The sequence below is a fragment of the Oncorhynchus mykiss genome, chromosome 5, assembly GCF_013265735.2.
Source record: "Oncorhynchus mykiss isolate Arlee chromosome 5, USDA_OmykA_1.1, whole genome shotgun sequence".
Classification (NCBI taxonomy): Eukaryota; Metazoa; Chordata; class Actinopteri; order Salmoniformes; family Salmonidae; genus Oncorhynchus; species Oncorhynchus mykiss.
In genome coordinates this window covers 47,295,161-47,317,448 of record NC_048569.1, presented here as the reverse complement: position 1 = coordinate 47,317,448, position 22,288 = coordinate 47,295,161, and the positions used below count along the sequence as shown (strand labels likewise).

Sequence of the window (22,288 nt, the reverse complement as noted above, 5' to 3'; positions counted from 1 at the left end):
TTGAAAATAATAATGGTCTAATATTGCACAATGCAGTGTCTAAAGCTCTTAAAGCTGCAATATGTAACTTTTTTGGGGCGACCCGACCAGATTCACATAGAAATGTGAGTTAAAGATCTCTCATTTTCATTGACAACAAATCTTAGAAGCGGTAGATCGGTTCTATGTGCGCTATTTCTATATTTCCTGTTCTTACGTTTTTGCGTCTTTTATTTTCGGTTTTGTACACCAGCTTCAAACAGCTGAAAATACAATATATTTGCTTATTGGAAAGATATTACACAGCAGTTTAGATAGTACAATGATTCTCAACACTATGCATTGCTTGTTTTGCACAAACTTAAAATAGGCAAACTGTGAGAATTTATGCAACTAGGAATTCTGCATAGTGCACCTTTAAAGAATTACCCAAGAAGACTCAAAGCTGTACTCGCTGCCAAAAGTGTTTCTATATTTCATTTAATATATATTAATCAAAAACATAATAATCTTCCTCTGGCAGAGTATTTTGGGAAGATTGTTGACAAATGTTTTAAATGCCACTTTGTAACAAAACGTGAAGAAATCCAAGAGGTATGAATACTTTCGCAAGGCACTGTACATCATTCAGTCTCTCAGGGTCGGCCTCCATAGTGGCGCAGCGGTCTAAGGCACTGCATTGTAGTGCTTGAAGCATCACTACAGACCCGGGTGCGATCACGGGTGTGTGACCTGGGTCGTGACCGGGAGACCCATGAGGCGGCGCACAATTGGCCCAGCGTCATCCGGCTTAGGGGCGGGTTTGCCGTCTGGGATGTCCTCGTCTCCTCGCGCTCTAGAGACTCCTGTGGCGGGCTGGGCAAATGCATGCTGACACGTCGCCAGATGTACAGTGTTTCCTCTGACACATTGGTGCGGCTGGCTTCCGGGTTAGGTGAGCAACGTGTCAAGAAGCAGTGAGGCTTGGTAGAATCGTGTTTCAGAGGACGCATGGCTCTCGACCATCCGTATGGGAGTTGAAGTGATGGGACAAAATTAACTACCAATTGGATATCACGAAATTGGGGAGAAAAAGAGGTAAAAAGTAGAAAAATTATAATAATACAAAAATAAAGTATTTCATGGTCTGCTCCACTGACCTTGAGTACAGGCCACCATGGATCAACACACATCAATATACACAAATACTTGACAACATAGGCTACATGCCAACACACACAGACCGAGACACATCCTCTTTCTCTATCGTCTTTATAAACCAAGTGGGAACAATATGAGAGATTTTTTTAATAATTTGGCAAAAAAAAATATGTATAAAATATATAGATACACCTCAAACTTGAGAAAAAAATCTGTACAGCTACAGTCATTACTGCATGCAATTTCTAAGCAACCAGCTTCAAATGGCATACCATCGGCACCCAGTCCACCATTGAATCAAACAACCATTTTTTCTAGTAACATTCCTGTAATCTTTCTCTTCTATCTCAGAGTACTCAGCCTGGACCACAGAACATAAATAATTAAATCAATTCAGCCTAGGCTCCTCATGCAGTACTGAGCTGTCCATCACCACATGCCCCTACCCTTGAAAAATAGAGAGTGCCCCCCCCCCCCAAATGGCTCCCTATTCCCTATATAGTGCACTACAAAAGGCATAGGGTGCCATTTGGGATGCACGGACAGCCTAGCTCAGTCTCTAGAAACAGCAGAGCAGATGGTGGCTGATGCTCAATAATAACAAGTAGAGACGTATAAACAGCCGTGTGGGAATACACAGGGGAGCTCACCGCCTAATAACACACAGGAGCAGGGAAAGGAGCAGGGCAGGCACACACACAGACACACATGGAAAAACACACATACAGTGCATTCGGAAACTATTTAGACACGTTCACTTTTTCCACGTGGTTACGTTACAGCCATATTCTAAAATGGATGAAATTACACACAATACCTCATATTGACAAAGTAAAACAGGTTTTTACTCACAAGTTTGGACACACCTACTCATTCAAGGGTTTTTCTTTATTTTTTTTACTATTTTCTACATTGTAGAATAATAGTGAAGACATCCAAACTATGAAATAACACATATGGAATCATGTAGTAACCAGAAAAGTGTTAAATCAAAATATATTTGGATTTCAGATATTTCAAAGTAGTCACACTTTGCCTTGATGACAGCTTTGCACACTCTTGGCATTCTCTCAACAGCTTCATGAGGTGGTCACCTGGAACAGATTTCAATTAACAGGTGTACCTTGTTAAAAGTTAATTTGTGGAATTTGTTTCTTTTTTTAATGCATTTGAGTCAATCAGTTGTGTTGTGACAAGGTAGGGGTGGTATACAGAAGATTGCCTTATTTGGTAAAAGACCAAGTCCATAGTATGGCAAGAACAGCTCAAATAAGCAAAGAGAAACGATAGTCCATCATTACTTTAAGACATGAAGGTTAGTCAGTGAAGTGCTTTCTGAAATGGCTGTCAGAAAAGGGGATAAACATCGATCTGGCAACTGTTTCAAAACAGGAGAAGGGTAATATTCTCCCAAGTTTTTATGCCACCGCAAGGACTGCTAAAGGAGACTGATATAGAATCAGCAGCATTGTTGGACACTGCCACTTAAATGAGCCTCTACTGAGCTGGCCTTGGTGCCTGATGAGAGAAACGGAGTTCCTGAAAGCAAACAATGTCTTTGCTGGTATCATAAAACAGCTGAGAAGGGAGGGCAGGGACAGAACCAGCCAACACCCAGCTATAACACAGCAGAACCTAAATCCGAAGCCTTGAGCCCCGCCACCCCTAGAGGATTACTGAATAAGGTGTGGTTTGATTTGCAGTTGCTTTTGGCCGAAGAGGCAACAAAGGAAATCGCAAACTGAAGCCAGACTCATTCGTAATAAAAGAGGACAAAAATGGATCGAGATAGGCAACACTGAGTTTCAATGAAGAAATCAAGAACCACAAAAATCCAATGGAAAGAGACTAAGAGAATCGTTGTGGCTGCATGTATGAAAACCTAGGGAAAGAGCTTTGCTTGATCGCTAGAAAAATCACGAAATTACCTGAACATGCCCCAGCCTTTTATCTACACCCCAAACAAAATCTCTCTGATGACGACAACATGTGGTATACCATAGAGCCAATGGGACTCAACACTCTTTCATCAATGCTGCCCCGTCTGTGCAAGGTATAACATTTTGTTCAAATAGCTAGGCTGCTATACAGTATATGAATATAATAAACATGAATAGAATCATTGTCATATTGTCATTATTAATTGCTCGCTCTCTCTCTCTCTCTGAGGCTGGCACATCCCATAGGTATACCAAACACTGCATCAGGACAACTGCCATCCAGCAGCTCTCCGATGCAGGTCTGGAGGCCAGACTATGTGTACGGACGCAGGGCTGAAAGCTCTCTTAGGAGCTATTGGAAGCCGTCCACGGATAACAGAAAGAGATGGAGTAACATCCTAACAGCTACGTGCGACAACAAGGCAGTTGTTCCTGAGAAAAGGTGGCCAGCTGCGCTTGAGTCCCCGGCATTAGACAAGTACTGAATGGAAATATGCATTTCAATGTGTATCACGAATAAATAGCTGTCGATGCTGTGAACATCTGAAAAAAAGTGTCATTGTGGATTCTATTCTGATCTGCTGTATCAATGTCTTTGCTACAATGTTTCAGCGCCATTTTCAGCTCCATGGACAGCGCCCCTACAATGTTTCCATCTGACATAACATTTTCCTATGCATAGACCAGATGTGCACTGTTTTCAGAACCATGGACAGCGTCCCTAGAAACCAATGTTCTGGAACTATCAATCAGCATTTGGGAAATTTTGCTTTACATGGCAGTCAATATGAAAATAACTAACGACTAGAGACCACCTAAAATGTCACTTGACAACCAGTGTTAGTAAATGTAGCATCATGTTTTTGTTTCAAAATTAATAGTTTGGGAAATAATCTTGATTTTTAATGCAGGTAACCCGTTGTATAAAAGCAATAGTACACTCGAGGCCATGTGATATGACATTTTTATCATGGCTGTGGTGGACTACACCAATCGGCTTCGCCTCGCGGATATGACCACATCACAGCCATGATAAAAATGTCATAACACATAGCCTTGTGTACTATTGCTTAATTGTTGATTGTAAAACATACACACTAGGGTATGTCATATAAAAAAATATAGTATTTAATTGGGGCTTTTACATGGCGTGTGTGTTTTTGTTGATTCCAAAACATAACAGTCACACTTGGTAAAATGAATGAGATATGGGCATGCTCAGTTTTGTTTTCGTTGTTTCCAAATCATAGACACACTATGCTGGCTTTGACTGAGATCTGGGATTGTTTATTCAGTTAATTTAACGTCTGGGCATGCTCTGAAGCTTTGTCCTCTTTAAAAGCCTAAGGGGAAAAACTGAAGGGGAACAAACATCCTTTGTTATGAGGTCTCTGTGTTTTTTAAAATGGGAGTGGTTGCAGATACGGCTTCTCCCGGACCTGTTTTTTCCTGGACTAAAGGCCTTGAAGTTTCTGCACATGTGCAGATCACGTTCTGGTCAAGTGTTTATTTACCTAATTCTTCAGGTTTTACCGGTGAAATGTCCATGCAGCATCTGCATACCAACCATTTCATCTCAATCAGTTTCATGAGTTGAATGATCTTGTAAAGTGAGCAAATTTTAGAGCAGATGGTGTTAAAACTATAGCATAGTCTACCTGTGTATCTTGCCTAGTGGCGCACATTGTTGAATTTGGCCACAAGAGAGAAATTACGTGGTATTTTTGTCTTGCAGTAACGTTATACTATGCTACTATATTCAGTTTGTTATGTAGAATACTATCATTATGTGATCAGACATTGATTCAGCTTTGATCTAACTTTATTAAACGAGCCCGAGTAGCCTGTTCTCTACGAGTAGAGCAGAGATTGTGTAAAGTAGAGAATAAACAAATGCAGAGAACGTGATCAGCACACGAGCAGAAGCTTCGGGTCCTTAAGTATGAGGGGAAAAAAAGATCAGGGAAAAGTCTGATCCACAGCCATGGCCTTTTTATAAAGGTGGTGAGATGGAGGGGGCACACTTTGTTACTAATTGATTGACAGGGCAGGGTGCTAGCTGCCATACACTATTGTTTTGGCATCAGTGGCATGGCAACCTGTTCAATTGTTCATGTCTAGTCTAGACAGTGCCTGGAAGCTGTGTCAGATTGACCTACTGAGAGAGAGCCAAATTGCCTGGCCACCGGTGAGCAGTGCGCACACGCTCACCTACACACACGCACACACGCACGTACACACACTTGCTTTCTCTCTCTCTCTCTCTCTCTCTCACATCAGCAGACTAGGGCCCCAAAAAAAACATATAGCTAGACCAAATGGGAGAGAATCTCCCAAATTGTTGCAAAAAGAACCTAGCCGGATAAATGCAGTACTGAGCTGAGATGTACACCTGCTACACATGTCAGCACCATTCATCCGATGCAGGTCACGGAGTCCATTTATCATTGGCTTTATGTGGGGTGATTGAGGTACTGAAAGTGTATTGAGATATGATTACCAGTGCTGGCTAAGAGGCCTGGGTCTGAGTCTGTCTGTAGGGTAACTAAGATTCTATGGCGTCTTTTGTAGCCATGGTATTAATAAGACTGAGAGGCACACCTGGTGATCCCCACCAGCACAAAGACTCTGCCACACTGACTGACTGCAAAACCCTAGTCTACAGCACAGGCAGCAGTGCAGGCTCATCAGAGGAGAAAGGGGAGGACCATCCTCAGTGAATTTCATTAAATTAAAAATAGTTTACAATTTTTTTTAACTGATCCTTTTTAGATAAAACTATACTAAATATTTTCACGTTACCAAATAATTGATTAAAACGCACTGTTTTGCAATTAAGGTCTACAGTAGTGTCAGCAGCACTCTGTAGGGTAGCTACATGTTGTAGCCTGAGGACAGCTAGCTTCTGGGTACATTTACTTCCATACATGGTTCCATACATGGCTCATGGTTCTCACCCCCTTCCATAGACTTAACACGGTAATTATAACAACTTCCGGAGGACGTCCCCCAGCCTATTATAGCTCTTGAAGCATGAACTGATATTTTGTCCACCCAATCAAAGTATCAGAGAATTAATCTAGCACTGAAAACATAAGCTACAGCTAGCTAGCACTGCAGTGCATAAAATGTGGTGAGTAGTTGACTCAAAGAGAGAAAGAAAATAGTTGAACAGTTTTGAACAAATACATTTCTTCCAAAATGGAGAAGCAAGATAGACAGAGATGGTAATTCTTTCCCCTCACTTAGCTAGCAAATGCAGCTAGCTAGTTTAGCCACCTCAAACACCATGCTCAAACAGAGGGATGCTATGTTAGCTAGCTGGCTAAGACTATCCAACAAAACACTGGAACTCTTCCAAGTCAAGGTTTTGATTTTTACAAATGTATTGCCACCGGGGCCCACCAGTTTAAGTGCTAAATTGTACACTAACGTTACTGCATGATTGTAGCTGGTTTACTAACACGTTAGTTCTATTAGCTATGTTGACTATGACATTACTTGATATAATATGGTGACAACGATGTAGGTTGTGTGTAGTGGTTATGATATGGATTGGCTTGGAAAGTTTTTTTTGCCTGGTTACACAGCTGATGTGTTGTGCATTGAAGTCCACAAGCGAAGGGAAAAAAGGTGAGAGGAGAAAATCAAATCGATGCGAGAAGGAATACAACGTGGCTGGTATGAAAGTGAACTGTGTTTATGTGTTATCAGGGGTGTATTCACCACCGATTCTGTTGAAAAACGATTCTTAAATGGAAGCAAATGGAATTAAATGGCAATAAACATACCAGAATTTGTCAAAAAGAAACTCTTGTTTGCAATTGTTCTACTAATAGTTACACCCTAGATCAGCTAGATGCAGGCAAGAGTGTGCAAGGCGGGATTGAATGACACCAACATTTTCTCTCGACCTGTATGCACCTATGTTGTAAACTTTCATTCATAGGCATGGTTGTAGCAACCTCGTGATAGGCATAGGAAAATTTGAGTATCGTGTAGTAGCCTAAAAATATTGCTGTTACATTGAACTGGGTGAATGGAATATGAAATGACAGTCATCCAACATGCTGTAATACAATATCATTTCTTCACTCATCTTAAATGGCACTGACCGCCACCGACTGACAGGCACGGCTTTACAAAGAACATGCATGTGTAGAATGTATCTTTGTCAAAGGTAGGGCTCTAGAGAATAGGGGGTCATTTTGGATCCATTCAGCGAGTCCATTATCCGTGAATCATTCCAGCATGCAAAGATGCAATACAAATGATGCTGTGCTCATGCAGCAATCAGTAGGACAGAAAGATAATTTAAAAAATGTAAAAGAAGCAGGAAGAGAGGGCAGCAGAAGACTAGTAGTCTTAGAGTCTGGTTATAACCCGGAAGCATAGGACTTGAGAATGAGCGAGCAAGTAAAGTGCACAAGCTCCTGTCCTAGTGCGTCGCACGCGGTGAACCAGCCAGTGTTTGTGGCGACTGCAACTGGAGTGGGGGAAATACATATGGTCCAGAACATACAAGTATCTCCGCATGTGGAGGCTGGCGCAGCTGAAAGAAAAGGGGAGGAGGAAAAAAAGGACAAAAAAATACATAAAATAATTTGTTTTCTCCAATTTCATAAAAAAAAAAAAACGTAAAATACTTTCGCATAGTATGTTTGGGTTACGGTCAGAAAGGTGACAAAGGGGTTCAAAAAGAGGCAAAAGAGAAGCCATCACTGATTGTCAGTTTGTTTAATATTATAGCTCAACAAGACATCCCAGAATAATAACTGATAACAGCCAAAAGTATCGAAGGATTCGAATTTGTGTTTGACTCCAGCAAACTATTCTCACTAGACAGTTAAAGAAAATCTAACATTGACTTAAGCCTTGAGCATGCAGTAAAATCATTGGAATAACTTTCCTTTACGACACTGACTGTTCATGTAGCAGTCCTGTGTAGCCAGGGTTGTGGGTTTGATTCCCATGGGGGGCCAGTAGGAAAAAGCATGAAAATACTTATACACTCAAGACACTCTGAATAAAAGTGTCTGCTAAATGACTCAAATGTAAAATTATAACCAATGCTTTGCCTGAAGCTTGGCGTTCTAGATATACTTCACATGCTCTTATACAACACAGTAGTATTTTCTACTTTGTTTGTGAAATTAGATACATGTAGGGCGGCAGGTAGCCCTGGGCCAGTAACCGAAATGTAGCAGGTTCAAATCCCCAAGCTGACTAGGTAACTAATCTGTCGATGTGCCCTTGAGCAAGGCACTTAACCCTAATTGTTCCTATAAGTCGCACTGGATAAAAGCGTCTGCTAAATGACTCAATTGTAAACGTGTAGAGAGATGATGTAGAGGAGAGGAGGCAAGATCTGGAGGCATCTGCAATGGGGCTGAGATGCAGAGATGCACAAGCAAATCAGTGTAGGAACTACTATTACCTTTCCCTCCACCACCACATCCCAAATCTTACTTTTATTTCTTATTCTTAGTCGTTTTTTTGTTTTTTTTAACTGCATTGTTGGTTAGGGGCTCGTAAGTAAGCATCTCACTGTAAGGTGACCTGTTGTATTGGGCGCATGTGACTAATACAATTTGAAGAAAGACTGTGTCAGCTCGGCTACTCTCTTAGTAATAATAAAACACGAAGGAGTGTGTGTGTATGCATTTCTGTTTCCATTTCCCCGTGGTCACGAACAGCATTAAATGATCCTGAATGAATTGATGAGAGGAAGAGGAGAGGCCATGCACTTGTCTGGTCGTTCTGGGTGAACATTGAAAGGGAGTGTGTATGTGTGTTAGAATGTATGACCAGTGGAGTGTGTGCTCCTAACCAGGGCTCATCTGGAACAATGATCTGGGTGAGTCACTGGGCAAGCCCTTCACATTCCCATTCATTCATATAGTTAACTTCTAACCACAGAGTCATGAGAAATCTCCTCCCTCTCAACAGCTTGGAGTCATAACCATTACCTTCCTTGACTGACTGACTGTTTCAAAGCCAGAATACACAACCAGAAGACGTGATGTCTTTATTGAGAGCCAACCACAGATCTATGACAGCTAGCCAAGTGGTCTAATATGTGATGAGCCACGAGATGAGCAATAGACCTAGGCTACAGCATTACAAAGGCTGCAGCTGACGAAGACGTTGGCATAAATTGAATCTGTACATCCAGTGAAATATCTAATATCAATTGTTTTACAAATAAAAAGAGAGTAAAAGAAAGTCAAAATAAACACAAAGCACGTAATTCCAAGCACTTTCCCACTAACTATGTGTCTTATTATGACCAGCAACTTTATTCCATCATCAGGGTGGAGTAAGTGTTTGTGTGACTGAGTGAGTGTGTTTTCTTATATATGTGTTTGTCTAAGCTTGTTTGTGTGCTTAGTAAAGCTACCAAGGCAATCTGGAATCTGTTGCTATGTATCAAGTCGTCAAGGCATTCAGAGAAGCCAAACGAAATCACACATCAAATAATCACCATATAAAATACTACCACTCCACCCTACAGGATAATTTACAAAACAGAATAAATATGCACAATTATTACCCTTAAAATGTTGACCTTATACTTTATATGTGCTTGTCTTTAATTCCGTCATGCACCAAACCAACATGGTCACTGGCACCAAGGGAAATGTGTAACCCATCTGTACTTCCAATCCACCAATCTAAAAACATGGTTTCAATCTGAAATCAGTGCGTTGCAAATTGTAATTGTAATGCAATAATCTGCCAATATAATGATAGTCATTTTATGTCGGACTTAACTAGCTACACTTCCAAACCGCCAACCTAAAAACACTGTTTTCAATCTGGAAGCACTGCGTCAATCTGCAAGAAATGGATTGGAATGTGATAATCGGCCAATATAACGATCGACTATCTTAGCCACAGTTGTTATGGAAATGTTGAAATGATGTGTTGTGAATCAATCCATGCTAATGCTTGCATACTGGTGTGGTGATTTGGCAAGGGTTGGTCCTCTGTGGTAGACCTTATAAAAATAAAAACGTTTTTTTATGGTAATGTTTGTGACTGAATAGTGGCAGACTTTAGTACAGAAGGTACTGTAGGCCATGAGTCAAGGAAGAAAACAAAAGCGTAATCAAATGACTCATTTAAATCCTCTCTGATGAGGACAATCAATCCAACCTTTGTTTTTCTCCGCCTCTACTGCCTTGGTGAGGGAACGCTGCAACATCAGTAGCTAAGAAGATAGGTGGTCTTTCCCACTCAGCACAAAACACAACCCTGGAATATCTACACCAGAAGGTGCTGCACAGACCTGCTAAACCTCTACAATGTTCAATCTACCAGTAGGCTTTAGTTCGAGTTGAGATCATATTAATACCCATTAACAAGCATTGGCCATACCCGTGTCTGTGTTGACAGTCAGCAATAGTTCTACGGAGGACGGAGCTGTAGCCTCACCTGATGATGCGCTGGGCTGCATACTGGTGTAGGCAGCGGAACTGGGCAGACATATTGGCCAGGGCAGCCAGGCAGTTGGTGTGCAGGTACTTATCCTGGAAGAGAGGAAATGAGAGACGTGTATTGACCTACCTGGAATTCCAATGAGATGATCTTGGGAGAAAACAAAGCTAGGAGAGTGTATTTGTGTGTATGTGTGTATTTGTGTGAGTGTGTGTGTGTGTGTGTGTCTGTGTGTGTGTGTATGTCTGTGTGTGTGTGTGTGTGTGTGTGTGCGCATGTGTACTCACCCTGGTCCGTGTCATGTTGAACTGGATGGTGCGTATGACCACTAGGATGAGTAGACTACCCAGGGAGATTTCTGTTAATGAACGCTCTGAATACCAAGTTATGTTTTTTAATACCTGGGAGAGAGGGAGAAAGAGAAAGAGGGCGAGAGGGCGAGGCATTTTTTTTTAGCAGTGTTGGAGGGAGAGGCAGGTGGGGGTGCCCACAGCAGCATGCCCCCCGGGGTATTTTTTTGTAGAAGGACTGTGAGAAGGTCATTTCGGGTGACTTTTTAAAGGTACATTATACTCCAAAATGAATGAAAATCAAATGACTCTGATCTATCTATAATCCTCCCCAGACATGAGCATATAACATATTGCCCCCAAAATATTTTAGGGCTGACTTTTTACCATAGCTTATATATGGGACCATACCATATTATCAGGCAGGTGTGCTATTAGCAATGAGCAAGGTTTTTTTCTGGATCAAAAAGGGACTACTTTCCTGCAATTTTATAATTTTTTCCCATGGAGCGGAGAGACAATGTTGCATTTTGCCATGGCAAATTCTGTGTTCTTATGATCAAACATTATAACAAAATCAATGGGGCCCCTGGGCATGTGCCCTGCATGCCCGATCGGTAAGCCAGCCATGGCAAAAGTACTCCTAAATTCATAGTTTTATTTGATTGGTTTCATTGTTTTAGCTTTTATTTAGTCGATTTCTAGTTCTCAAATATATAAAACATATAGGTCATTTAAATGTTATACAAACTTGGTCTGGTTTTAGTCATTTAAGCTTTACACTGACAGTTTTTCTATCCCCAAAAAATAAATAATAATAATAATGTTTGGTGTGGCGGCAAGAATTTAGCAGTGGCGCGCCACTTCTAAATGAATAAAGTAGAAACACCGGTACTGTACAAATTAAGAGGAAAAGTTAGAGCACCGCCAGCAGTAGCTATCACAGTTTCGATCACAAATCACTTTTTTCTCTGTAAAACACAAATATCAAAAGTGTTTCATGCAACTATTTTTCCATTACTACAGTAGGCCTATTACTTCTGGTTGTCAACCTTGTGTTTCCAGGGTGCTTAGCGACCACGGTAACAGCACTTCATGTCAGAAGTAAAGTAAGTCTCGGTAACGGTTGGCAGGACAGGATGTCATAAGGTTTGGCCTTACTTTATGTTGGGGAAGGATATAGATTCTGAAAAAGCAATCTAGACACACACAATTACACATTAAATAATGCATTTGAGATTGCACCTTCTTTTCCACTAACATGCAGAAATAGAATAATGCACTAATTTAAAGACCTATTCTGTACTGTCAAACTATCACAGATTTAGACTTCAAAGAGATAATTTGTGAAATTGACTAGGCTGCGCCATGGTCACGTCTGCACTATCAAATGCAAAAGAGGTTGTAGAAGCCTAGCTGTGATGTGTGTAGTAATACATGATCCGAGTCCATCCACCTGGCTCTGGAGACACTAAATGGAGTCACAGTGACACAGCACTGGGTGACAACCATCAGCAACTGATGGACAAAACATAGACCAACATGGTAGTATAATCCCAGGCTCAAATCACGGCCCCAAAACACCACAACAGCATTAAAGTACTTCTGCATTGATTTTTCTATGATGAAAAACACCCATCTGAATATTGAGAGCTGGCCTGACTGTGGTTGGTTTATATTGAACCTAGTACTGCTGGAAATTACATGTCAACAGCAAAGAGACCAATGTGAAATGGATTTTCATCCAAAACATAGAGACTCAGAGAGAAGTCTGCTGGCAGCTACAGCCTAGGCTTTCGGATTTCCTGCTGCAGTCAAACAGGGTTCCCAAATGACACAATATTCCCTATATAGTGCACTACTTTTGACCAGAGCCCTATGGGCCCTGGTGAGAAGTAGTGCACTATATGGGGGATAGTGCCATTTGGGACTCAGACGGAGACAAATTCATATGCAGCCCAGCCAGTTGCCTGAAACTCGATAGGCTCCGCACGTACAGAGAAAGAGAGGAATGACTTTAAAATGTCAAAAATGATTCACAAAACTAAAATGTAATGGAAGAGCAGAATGGTGTCAAGCACCGTGTCCTAAGTGGTTTAAAGGCTCTCTGTTCAAACACACGGCGAATTCATTGACAAGCTGAGTAGGAAGAAAAAATGAAGACTGAAATACACAGAGGGAGATGGGGAGACAGTGTCTATCATAGAATGTACTGTTCTTATCTGAAATGGCACATGTCCTGACGTTTGAGAAATCATACCTCATACAGAGAAATGTCTCAGACGTCTATAACCAGAACGTGCTGAAAGGGAACACATGTTTGCAGGGCTGTGTCCCTTCTGTCATAGGAGTGCAATTACTGGTGTGCATCATTTGTGTGTGACACTGGAGTACATTTTCAGGGCTCAATCAATCAGGGATACTACTCACCCCTTCACGTATGGATCTGTTGAAGGTATCGTCCTCAGTTAGGATGAGGAGGATGGTGAGGGTTAGAGTGAGGGGTCAGTACTCACCACCTCATGTATGGACCTATTGAAGGTATCTTCCTCAGTGAGGATGAGGAGGATGATGAGGGCCATGTAGACGTGATGAGAGTTCCTGTCTTCCACATGATACAGGATCTTGAGGATGGGCATCACCTAAGGAGGAGGGGAAGGAGTAAAATAATTAGAGAACGAGCATGTGCGTTGGCTATTCGTATTTTCATGTATTTATTTAGCCAGGATAGTCCACTCAGTAACACATTACACTGTTTACCAGGATGTCCTGGTCTACTGTGTGTGTGTCTGCATGGCGTTTCTCCAGGGTACGTGTCTGCATGGTGTTTCTCCAGGGTACGTGTCTGCATGGTGTTTCTCCAGGGTACGTGTCTGTATGGCGTTTCTCCAGGGTACGTGTCTGCATGGCGTTTCTCCAGGGTACGTGTCTGCATGGCGTTTCTCCAGGGTACGTGTCTGCATGGCGTTTCTCCAGGGTACGTGTCTGCATGGCGTTTCTCCAGGGTACGTGTCTGCATGGCGTTTCTCCAGGGTACGTGTCTGCATGGTGTTTCTCCAGGGTACGTGTCTGCATGGTGTTTCTCCAGTGTACGTGTCTGCATGGTGTTTCTCCAGTGTACGTGTCTGCATGGTGTTTCTCCAGGGTACGTGTCTGCATGGTGTTTCTCCAGGGTACGTGTCTGCATGGTGTTTCTCCAGGGAACGTGTCTGCATGGTGTTTCTCCAGGGTACGTGTCTGCATGGTGTTTCTCCAGGGTACGTGTCTGCATGGTGTTTCTCCAGGGTACGTGTCTGCATGGTGTTTCTCCAGTGTACGTGTCTGCATGGTGTTTCTCCAGGGTACGTGTCTGCATGGTGTTTCTCCAGTGTACGTGTCTGCATGGTGTTTCTCCAGTGTACGTGTCTGCATGGTGTTTCTCCAGTGTACGTGTCTGCATGGTGTTTCTCCAGTGTACGTGTCTGCATGGTGTTTCTCCAGTGTACGTGTCTGCATGGTGTTTCTCCAGTGTACGTGTCTGCATGGTGTTTCTCCAGGGTACGTGTCTGCATGGTGTTTCTCCAGGGAACGTGTCTGCATGGTGTTTCTCCAGGGTACGTGTCTGCATGGTGTTTCTCCAGGGTACGTGTCTGCATGGTGTTTCTCCAGGGTACGTGTCTGCATGGTGTTTCTCCAGGGTACGTGTCTGCATGGTGTTTCTCCAGGGTACGTGTCTGCATGGTGTTTCTCCAGGGTACGTGTCTGCATGGTGTTTCTCCAGGGTACGTGTCTGCATGGTGTTTCTCCAGGGTACGTGTCTGCATGGTGTTTCTCCAGGGTACATGTCTGCATGGTGTTTCTGTTTTGATGGTTTAACTGCCATGGTTCAACAGCCATTCTGTCAACTTCTGTTGTGAAATCCTGCATTCCTGCTGTGCAGACTGACACTGTTGCAGAATAAGCAGGCAGAGTGCACTGAGCAAGCTCTGACACGAATTCAACATCCCAGACTACACTAAGAGAAAGTGTGTGTTTGTGTGTTTAGGCCTCCAGCATTGTTCCACAGAGGGGTGCTTCGGGAAGCGCTATGTGTGTCCACCCATGTGTGTGTGTGTGTGTGTTTGTTCAAGCATGGTTCCACTGTGTGTGGGAGTGATCCTCTGTCACAGGTGGGTCCTGCAGAGCAATGGTCTGTGGCGCCCCCCCCCTCTGTGCTCCCTAATAAACTTAAAACCTGCTAAGAGGTGACGTCACAGCACACCCCACAGGAACAGCTGTCTACTGTGCCCCACTGTGTCAGCAGGGAAAAAATAAGAACTACAGTGCCTTGCGAAAGTATTCGGCCCCCTTGAACTTTGCGACCTTTTGCCACATTTCAGGCTTCAAACATAAAGATATAAAATTGTATTTTTTTGTGAAGAATCAACAACAAGTGGGACACAATCATGAAGTGGAACAACATTTATTGGATATTTCAAACTTTTTTAACAAATCAAAAACTGAAAAATTGGCCGTGCAAAATTATTCAGCCCCCTTAAGTTAATACTTTGTAGCGCCACCTTTTGCTGCGATTACAGCTGTAAGTCGCTTGGGGTATGTCTCTATCAGTTTTGCACATCGAGAGACTGACATTTTTTCCCATTCCTCCTTGCAAAACAGCTCGAGCTCAGTGATGTTGGATGGAGAGCATTTGTGAACAGCAGTTTTCAGTTCTTTCCACAGATTCTCGATTGGATTCAGGTCTGGACTTTGACTTGGCCATTCTAACACCTGGATATGTTTATTTTTGAACCATTCCATTGTAGATTTTGCTTTATGTTTTGGATCATTGTCTTGTTGGAAGACAAATCTCCGTCCCAGTCTCAGGTCTTTTGCAGACTCCATCAGGTTTTCTTCCAGAATGGTCCTGTATTTGGCTCCATCCATCTTCCCATCAATTTTAACCATCTTCCCTGTCCCTGCTGAAGAAAAGCAGGCCCAAACCATGATGCTGCCACCACCATGTTTGACAGTGGGGATGGTGTGTTCAGCTGTGTTGCTTTTACGCCAAACATAACGTTTTGCATTGTTGCCAAAAAGTTCAATTTTGGTTTCATCTGACCAGAGCACCTTCTTCCACATGTTTGGTGTGTCTCCCAGGTGGCTTGTGGCAAACTTTAAACAACACTTTTTATGGATATCTTTAAGAAATGGCTTTCTTCTTGCCACTCTTCCATAAAGGCCAGATTTGTGCAATATACGACTGGTTGTTGTCCTATGGACAGAGTCTCCCACCTCAGCTGTAGATCTCTGCAGTTCATCCAGAGTGATCATGGGCCTCTTGGCTGCATCTCTGATCAGTCTTCTCCTTGTATGAGCTGAAAGTTTAGAGGGACGGCCAGGTCTTGGTAGATTTGCAGTGGTCTGATACTCCTTCCATTTCAATATTATCGCTTGCATAGTGCTCCTTGGGATGTTTAACGCTTGGGAAATATTTTTGTATCCAAATCCGGCTTTAAACTTCTTCACAACAGTATCTCGGACCTGCCTGGTGTGTTCCTTGTTCTTCATGATGCTCTCTGCGCTTTTAACGGACCTCTGAGACTATCACAGTGCAGGTGCATTTATACGGAGACTTGATTACACACGGGTGGATTGTATTTATCATCATTAGTCATTTAGGTCAATATTGGATCATTCAGAGATCCTCACTGAACTTCTGGAGAGAGTTTACTGCACTGAAAGTAAAGGGGCTGAATAATTTTGCACGGCCAATTTTTCAGTTTTTGATTTGTTAAAAAAGTTTGAAATATCCAATAAATGTCGTTCCACTTCATGATTGTGTCCCACTTGTTGTTGATTCTTCACAAAAAAATACAGTTTTATATCTTTATGTTTGAAGCCTGAAATGTGGCAAAAGGTCGCAAAGTTCAAGGGGGCCGAATACTTTCGCAAGGCACTGTAAATCAAAGAGGATGACTCAGATTACACAGATTACATTTCAGAGTTTCCGTTAGGAGAATGTGGTGCCGGAAAACGTGACCAACAAGATTTTAAATTTGTACCTAATAAACTGAGCATATGTCCTCATGTTTGTGTTTTGATGCAGCAGTGTGTAGAGAGTAGTGTATGTGTGCGCAATTTGTGACTAACTCACCAGGTTCTCCATGTCTGTGCGTGACAGCATGTATGTCCTCATGTTAGTGTTCTGATGTAGTAGTGTGTAGAGTATCAGTGTAGCCTGGTCGGATCTCTGCTGCTCACACAGAGCTGTGTAAAGGCTGTTGAAGTTAATCTGGAACATATGGTGCTGCTCTGTAGGGACGGATGACATGTCTGTGGAAAACACACAGGTTTAGTACCCATTCATTGAAAGGTCCCCCTGTCACCTTTTACTGGTACTAGCGCATATTCTGTACCTTGTGTGTTTTTGAAGCATGTGACAGCCTGTCTGTAGGGATTGGGACAGTTGTTGGGTCCATCTGTCAGATTGGCTAGCACCAGAAGCAATAACAGGCTCTGATTGGACAGTGGCAGAGGGTTCTGTTCCTGTTCCAATCCTGGCTTACTGCCGGCTCCACCCAGTGCGAACACACTCCACAACCCACCTGGAGGAAACATAATAGTGAAGAACTCAAAACTATGAAATAACACATATGGAATGTGCAATGCTGTCTCAAGGCAAAGGGTGGCTACTTTGAAGGATATAAAGTATGTTTTTATTTGTTTAAAACTTTTTGGGGTTACTACATGATTCCATATGTGTAATTTAATAGTTTTGATGTCTTCACTATTATCCTACAATGTAGAAAATAGTAAAAATAAAGAAAAACCCTTGAATGAGTAGGTGTGTCCAAACTTTTGACTGGTACTGCACGTCACAGGGTTATACAGACTTTAGCACATCACCCAAAACCAACACAACACGCCTTTTACTATATTGTCAGAAGCATCATCAGACCTCGGTAGTAGCCTATTTCATGCTGTGCTCTAAAGATGGCATCGTAGTCACACAAATACATTAGAAGATCATCGTTGATCTGATCAGAAACACTGTGCTCACGATCCTTATCTCCTAATGATGTCGCTGGTGAATTTAGTTAGAATTTTTAAATATATTGCACAATCGGCTAAGGTTTTTACTAGGCGCGCGAGCCCATCCAGGCTTGAGTCCCGTGAGCGAAACAGACGTAACGAGCTTGAGAAGAGTATACTGAAGCAAAGATTCATCCAAATTTTAGATAAGAAAATATCCGCCTACCTTTCTGTCATGTCAACCATCCATCCAAATGAAATAATTCCATATGTCTGCCTTTTGTCTTTATAAACATTCACATAGCCTATTCCATGATACGGAGTAATCCAACGAGCAACACTGCAGCTGTTGACTGCTGTTGTATCAATGCATTTATCACGGCAGTATTCATACCCCTTGGAATAAGGTTTTGTGTCTGTCCTAGTGTCTGTCCTATATCTAGGTGATTTTCAGGATGTCTCATGGTCTGACAAACACCGCAGTAACACCTTCTACAGCAGATGCGGAAGGCAGACCTAGGCAGATGCAGTGGATTGAGACGGAGCCCATGCAATATCTCCAGCTTAAACTAAAATAGTTTTAAGGGGATTTTTTATGTTACTTAGAATGATGCACAGGTGCATCAATATACTCTGAAGGATTTCAATTCTTCAAGCTCTGTCAAGTTCATTTACTTATCATTGCCAGACAGCCATTTTCAAGTCTTGCCAAAGATTTTCAAGCCAATTTAAGTAAAAACTATCTAGGCCACTCAGGAACATTCAATGCAACACTGTAGGTGCTTACCATTTGGCCTTGTGTTTTAGGTTATTGTCCTGCTGAACGGTGCATTTGTCTCTCAGTGTCTGTTGGAAAGCAGACTAAAAAAGGTTTTCCTTCAGTCCTTGCCGATGACAAGCATACCCATAACGTGATGCAGTCACCACCATGCTTGAAAATATTTAGGAGTGGTACTCAATGATGTGTTGTGTTGGATTTGCTCCAAACATAATGATTTGCATTCAGGACATAAAGATACATTGTTTGCCACATTTCTTTGCAATTTTACTTATTGCAAACAGGATGCATGTTTTGGAATATTTTTTATTCTGTAAAGGCTTCCTTCTTTTCACTCTGTCATTTAGGTTAGTATTGTGGAGTAAGTACAATGTTGCTGATCCATCCTCAGTTTTCTGCTATCACAGCCATTAAACTGCGTTTTAAAAAGTCACCATTGGCCTCATGGTATTTGTATGTATTATGGATCCCCATAAGATGCTGCCAAGCTACTCTTCCTTACTGGCAGTTATACAATTTTAAAAACAATACAATACATTCATAACACACTAAGTGTGTGCCCTCAGGCCCATACTCCAGATCTACAACACATAATCCATGTGTACGTGTGCGTATAGTGCGTATGTTATCATGTGTGTGTATGCATCTGTTTGTGTTGCTTCACAGTCCCAGCTGTTCCTTAAGGTGTTTTATCATCTGTTTTAAAAAAAATATCTGATTATACTGTTACCTGATGTGGAAGAGAGTTCCATATAGTAATGTGCGCCTATCAGAGTTTGTTCTGGACTTGGGGACTGTGAAGAGACCTCTGGTGGCATGTCTTGTGGGGTATGCATGGGTGTCCAAGCTGTGTGCTAGTGACGGACTTCTCCCAATCTTAGCTACTGTTGTATCAATATGTTTTGACCATGACAGTTACAGAGAGTTGTATGTGTGGAGTACAGATATGAGGTAGTCACTAAAAATGTGTGTTAAAAAACTATTATTGCACAGAGTAAGTACATGCAACTTATTATGTGACTTGTTAAGCACATTTTTACTCCTGAACTTATTTAGGCTTGCCATAACAAAGGGGTTGAATAGCTGACAAGATATTTCAGCTTTTCTAATACATTTGTAAATGTTTCTAAAAACATAATTCCACTTTGGGTAATGTGTGTAGGCCAGTGATACAAAGTCAAGGGGTATGAATACTTTTTGAAGGCACTGTATAATCAATACACGGCTTTCAAGGAGTAGGGTATTTAAGGCAAGTGTATTTGATACAAAACAGTCTATAAGAATATTTTCCCATTTTATGAAACTAGCCAACATTATCACATTCTTTTGCTCGCTCCAGGAAGGCAATTTGTCCCTGGATTGCAAACTAAATCCCCTGCATCATCTTGTAAATGATTGTCATTCTGCCAATTTGAAAATGAAAATGTAGACTAATCATAAATGTAATAATAGCATAATTGATTTACCCCAATGAAAACTTGGACAGAGGGCATAAAGCGCATTTCGATAGATGCATGCATCAGTACCAAGCCTTTCTTTTATAACTGCAACATAAATTAATTTAATTTACAAGGATATGTTAACTGTCAGCTGGCTACTGTAGGAAAGTTACAATCAAATTAAACATTTGTGACATAACTGAACCTTTTAGCCCATCCTATGAAGTGGATGTTACTTGTCACCCGTCTTTCCCTCTCATTTTAGTAGATATATTTTTGCCGTAATGATTTGATCACACCATGCAACTAGGGATGTAGCCTACAGTCAGAGAGGGAAGATGGACAATGTTGATTGGCAGGTGAAAAGGGGTTGAAAAGTAAAAGTAGGAGGCGGGATTAGGTCGGCTCCTTTCCTCCTTGCTGGGCAGAGATTTCAGAACCCGCAACCCAAATGTATCACAATGTATTTGCCATACCTCACAATCGATTGGACTTCCTGCATGTATTATTTTCGCTGTGACAGAACGTTTATATTTTCCGTATACTGTACCTAACAAATTATATAGTCACTGAACTAATAAGGCCACCACCATTTTGGGATTTTCAGACAATCTTAAAGCAACATCTTAAAGCATAAAGAAATCTGAAAATGGTGGTGGAAAATTGTGTTTCATTTAGACAGTACACACAATTGTTTCTTTCCCAGCGGCTCGCCATTCAAGCAATGGAGGAAAATGAAGCCTTTGCAGCCTAAATGGAGGATGCTTTATGTACGAGCCGGTCCACGGGGGACAAGAGTGTATTGCACACTATCGGCTGCCTAGGCTAAGATTTACTAGGCTACTGAATTCCCTATGGTTGTTTAGCATGCAAAATGACTTGTAGGTCAATGAACAAGGTAGGAGAGGTTGCATCAGTTGTCACGAAATATTAGATATTTTTGGAAGATGTATGTAATATGAGCAAAACCTGTTAATGAATCGGCTATTTGTAAATGTTTTATCGATTTTCTGACAGATACATGCTTTTCTACATGACCAAAAGTATGTGGACACCTGCTCGTCAAACACCTCATTACGAAATCATGCTTCCATTCAACCACAAGAGCATTTGTGAGGTCAGGCAGTGATGTAAGGCGACTGCGTTGTGATGGCACCGGAGGGGAAGGCTGCCATCTTATCAGCTCTTAACTAACCATGCTATTTTGTTTGTTTTTTTCACGTTGTTCGTAACTTGTTTTGTACATAAGAGACGGTAGCAGCAACATTATGAGCAAAAAGAGCTTCTGGACATCAGAACTGAGATTGCTCACCTCAAACTGGACGAAGAGTTCTTCTTCAATGAGTCGGACGGGAGGGATATAATACAGACACCCGACAGCTGGTGCACGATATCTAAGGAAGTCTCGAGGTTTTGCTCGCCTGAGGTAGAGTATCTCATGATAAGCTGAAGACCACACTATCTACCGAGAGTAGATCATCTGTATTTTTCATAGCTGTCTACATACCACCACAGAAATCATTGCTGGCACTAAAACCACACTCAATGAGCTATACAAAGCCATAAGCTAAAAGGAAGATGCTCATCTAGAGGCGGTGCTCCTAGTGGCCGGGGACTTTAATGCAGGGAAACAAATCAGTTTTACCTCATTTCTATCTGCGTTTTAAATGTGCAACCAGAGGGAAAAATATTCTCGACCACCTTTCCTCCACACACAGAGACGTGTACAAAGCTCTCCCTCCATTTGGCAAATCTGACCATAATTATATCCTCCTGATTCCTGCTTACAAGCAAAAATTGAAGCAGGAAGCACCAGTGACTCGGTCTATAAAAAGTGGTCAGATGAAGCAGATGCTAAACTACAGGACTGTTTTGCTAGCACAGACGGGAATATGTTCCGGGATTCTTCCATTGAGGTGTACACCACATCAGTCACTGGCTTCATCAATAAGTGCATCGAGGACGTCGTCCTCACAGTGACTGTAAGTACATAACACAACCAGAAGCCAAGGATTACAGGCAACATTCGCACTGAGCTAAATGGGAGAGCTGCCACTTTCAATGAGTGGGACTCTAACCCAGAAGCTTATAAGAAATCCCGCTATACCCTCCGAGGAACTATCAAACAGGCCAAGCATCAATACAGGACTAAGACTGAATCGTACTACACAGGCTCTGACACTCGTCGGATGTGGCAGGGCCTGCAAACTATTATAGATTACAAAGGGGGTCATAGCCGAGAGCTGCCCAGTGACACGAGCCAACCAGACGAGCTAAATCACTTATATG

General features: G+C 42.0%; 1 protein-coding gene across 5 annotated transcripts in view; it reads right to left on the bottom strand.

Moving 5' to 3' along the window:
* LOC110523972 (dymeclin) overlaps positions 1 to 22,288 on the bottom strand; it is a 144,453-nt gene that overhangs the window by 56,662 nt on the left and 65,503 nt on the right. For all 5 annotated transcript variants that reach the window (XR_005051750.1, XM_036977713.1, XM_036977714.1 and 2 more), the window contains 5 exons: positions 17,167 to 17,355; positions 16,905 to 17,083; positions 13,306 to 13,431; positions 10,787 to 10,900; positions 10,497 to 10,591 (listed from right to left, as the gene is read on the bottom strand). Coding sequence is in view for 4 of the 5 variants with exons in the window: in XM_036977713.1 (XP_036833608.1) it covers positions 10,497 to 10,591; positions 10,787 to 10,900; positions 13,306 to 13,431; positions 16,905 to 17,083; positions 17,167 to 17,355 (703 nt within the window). In the remaining variant the exon portion in view is untranslated. The remainder of the gene's footprint in view (positions 1 to 10,496; positions 10,592 to 10,786; positions 10,901 to 13,305; positions 13,432 to 16,904; positions 17,084 to 17,166; positions 17,356 to 22,288) is intronic.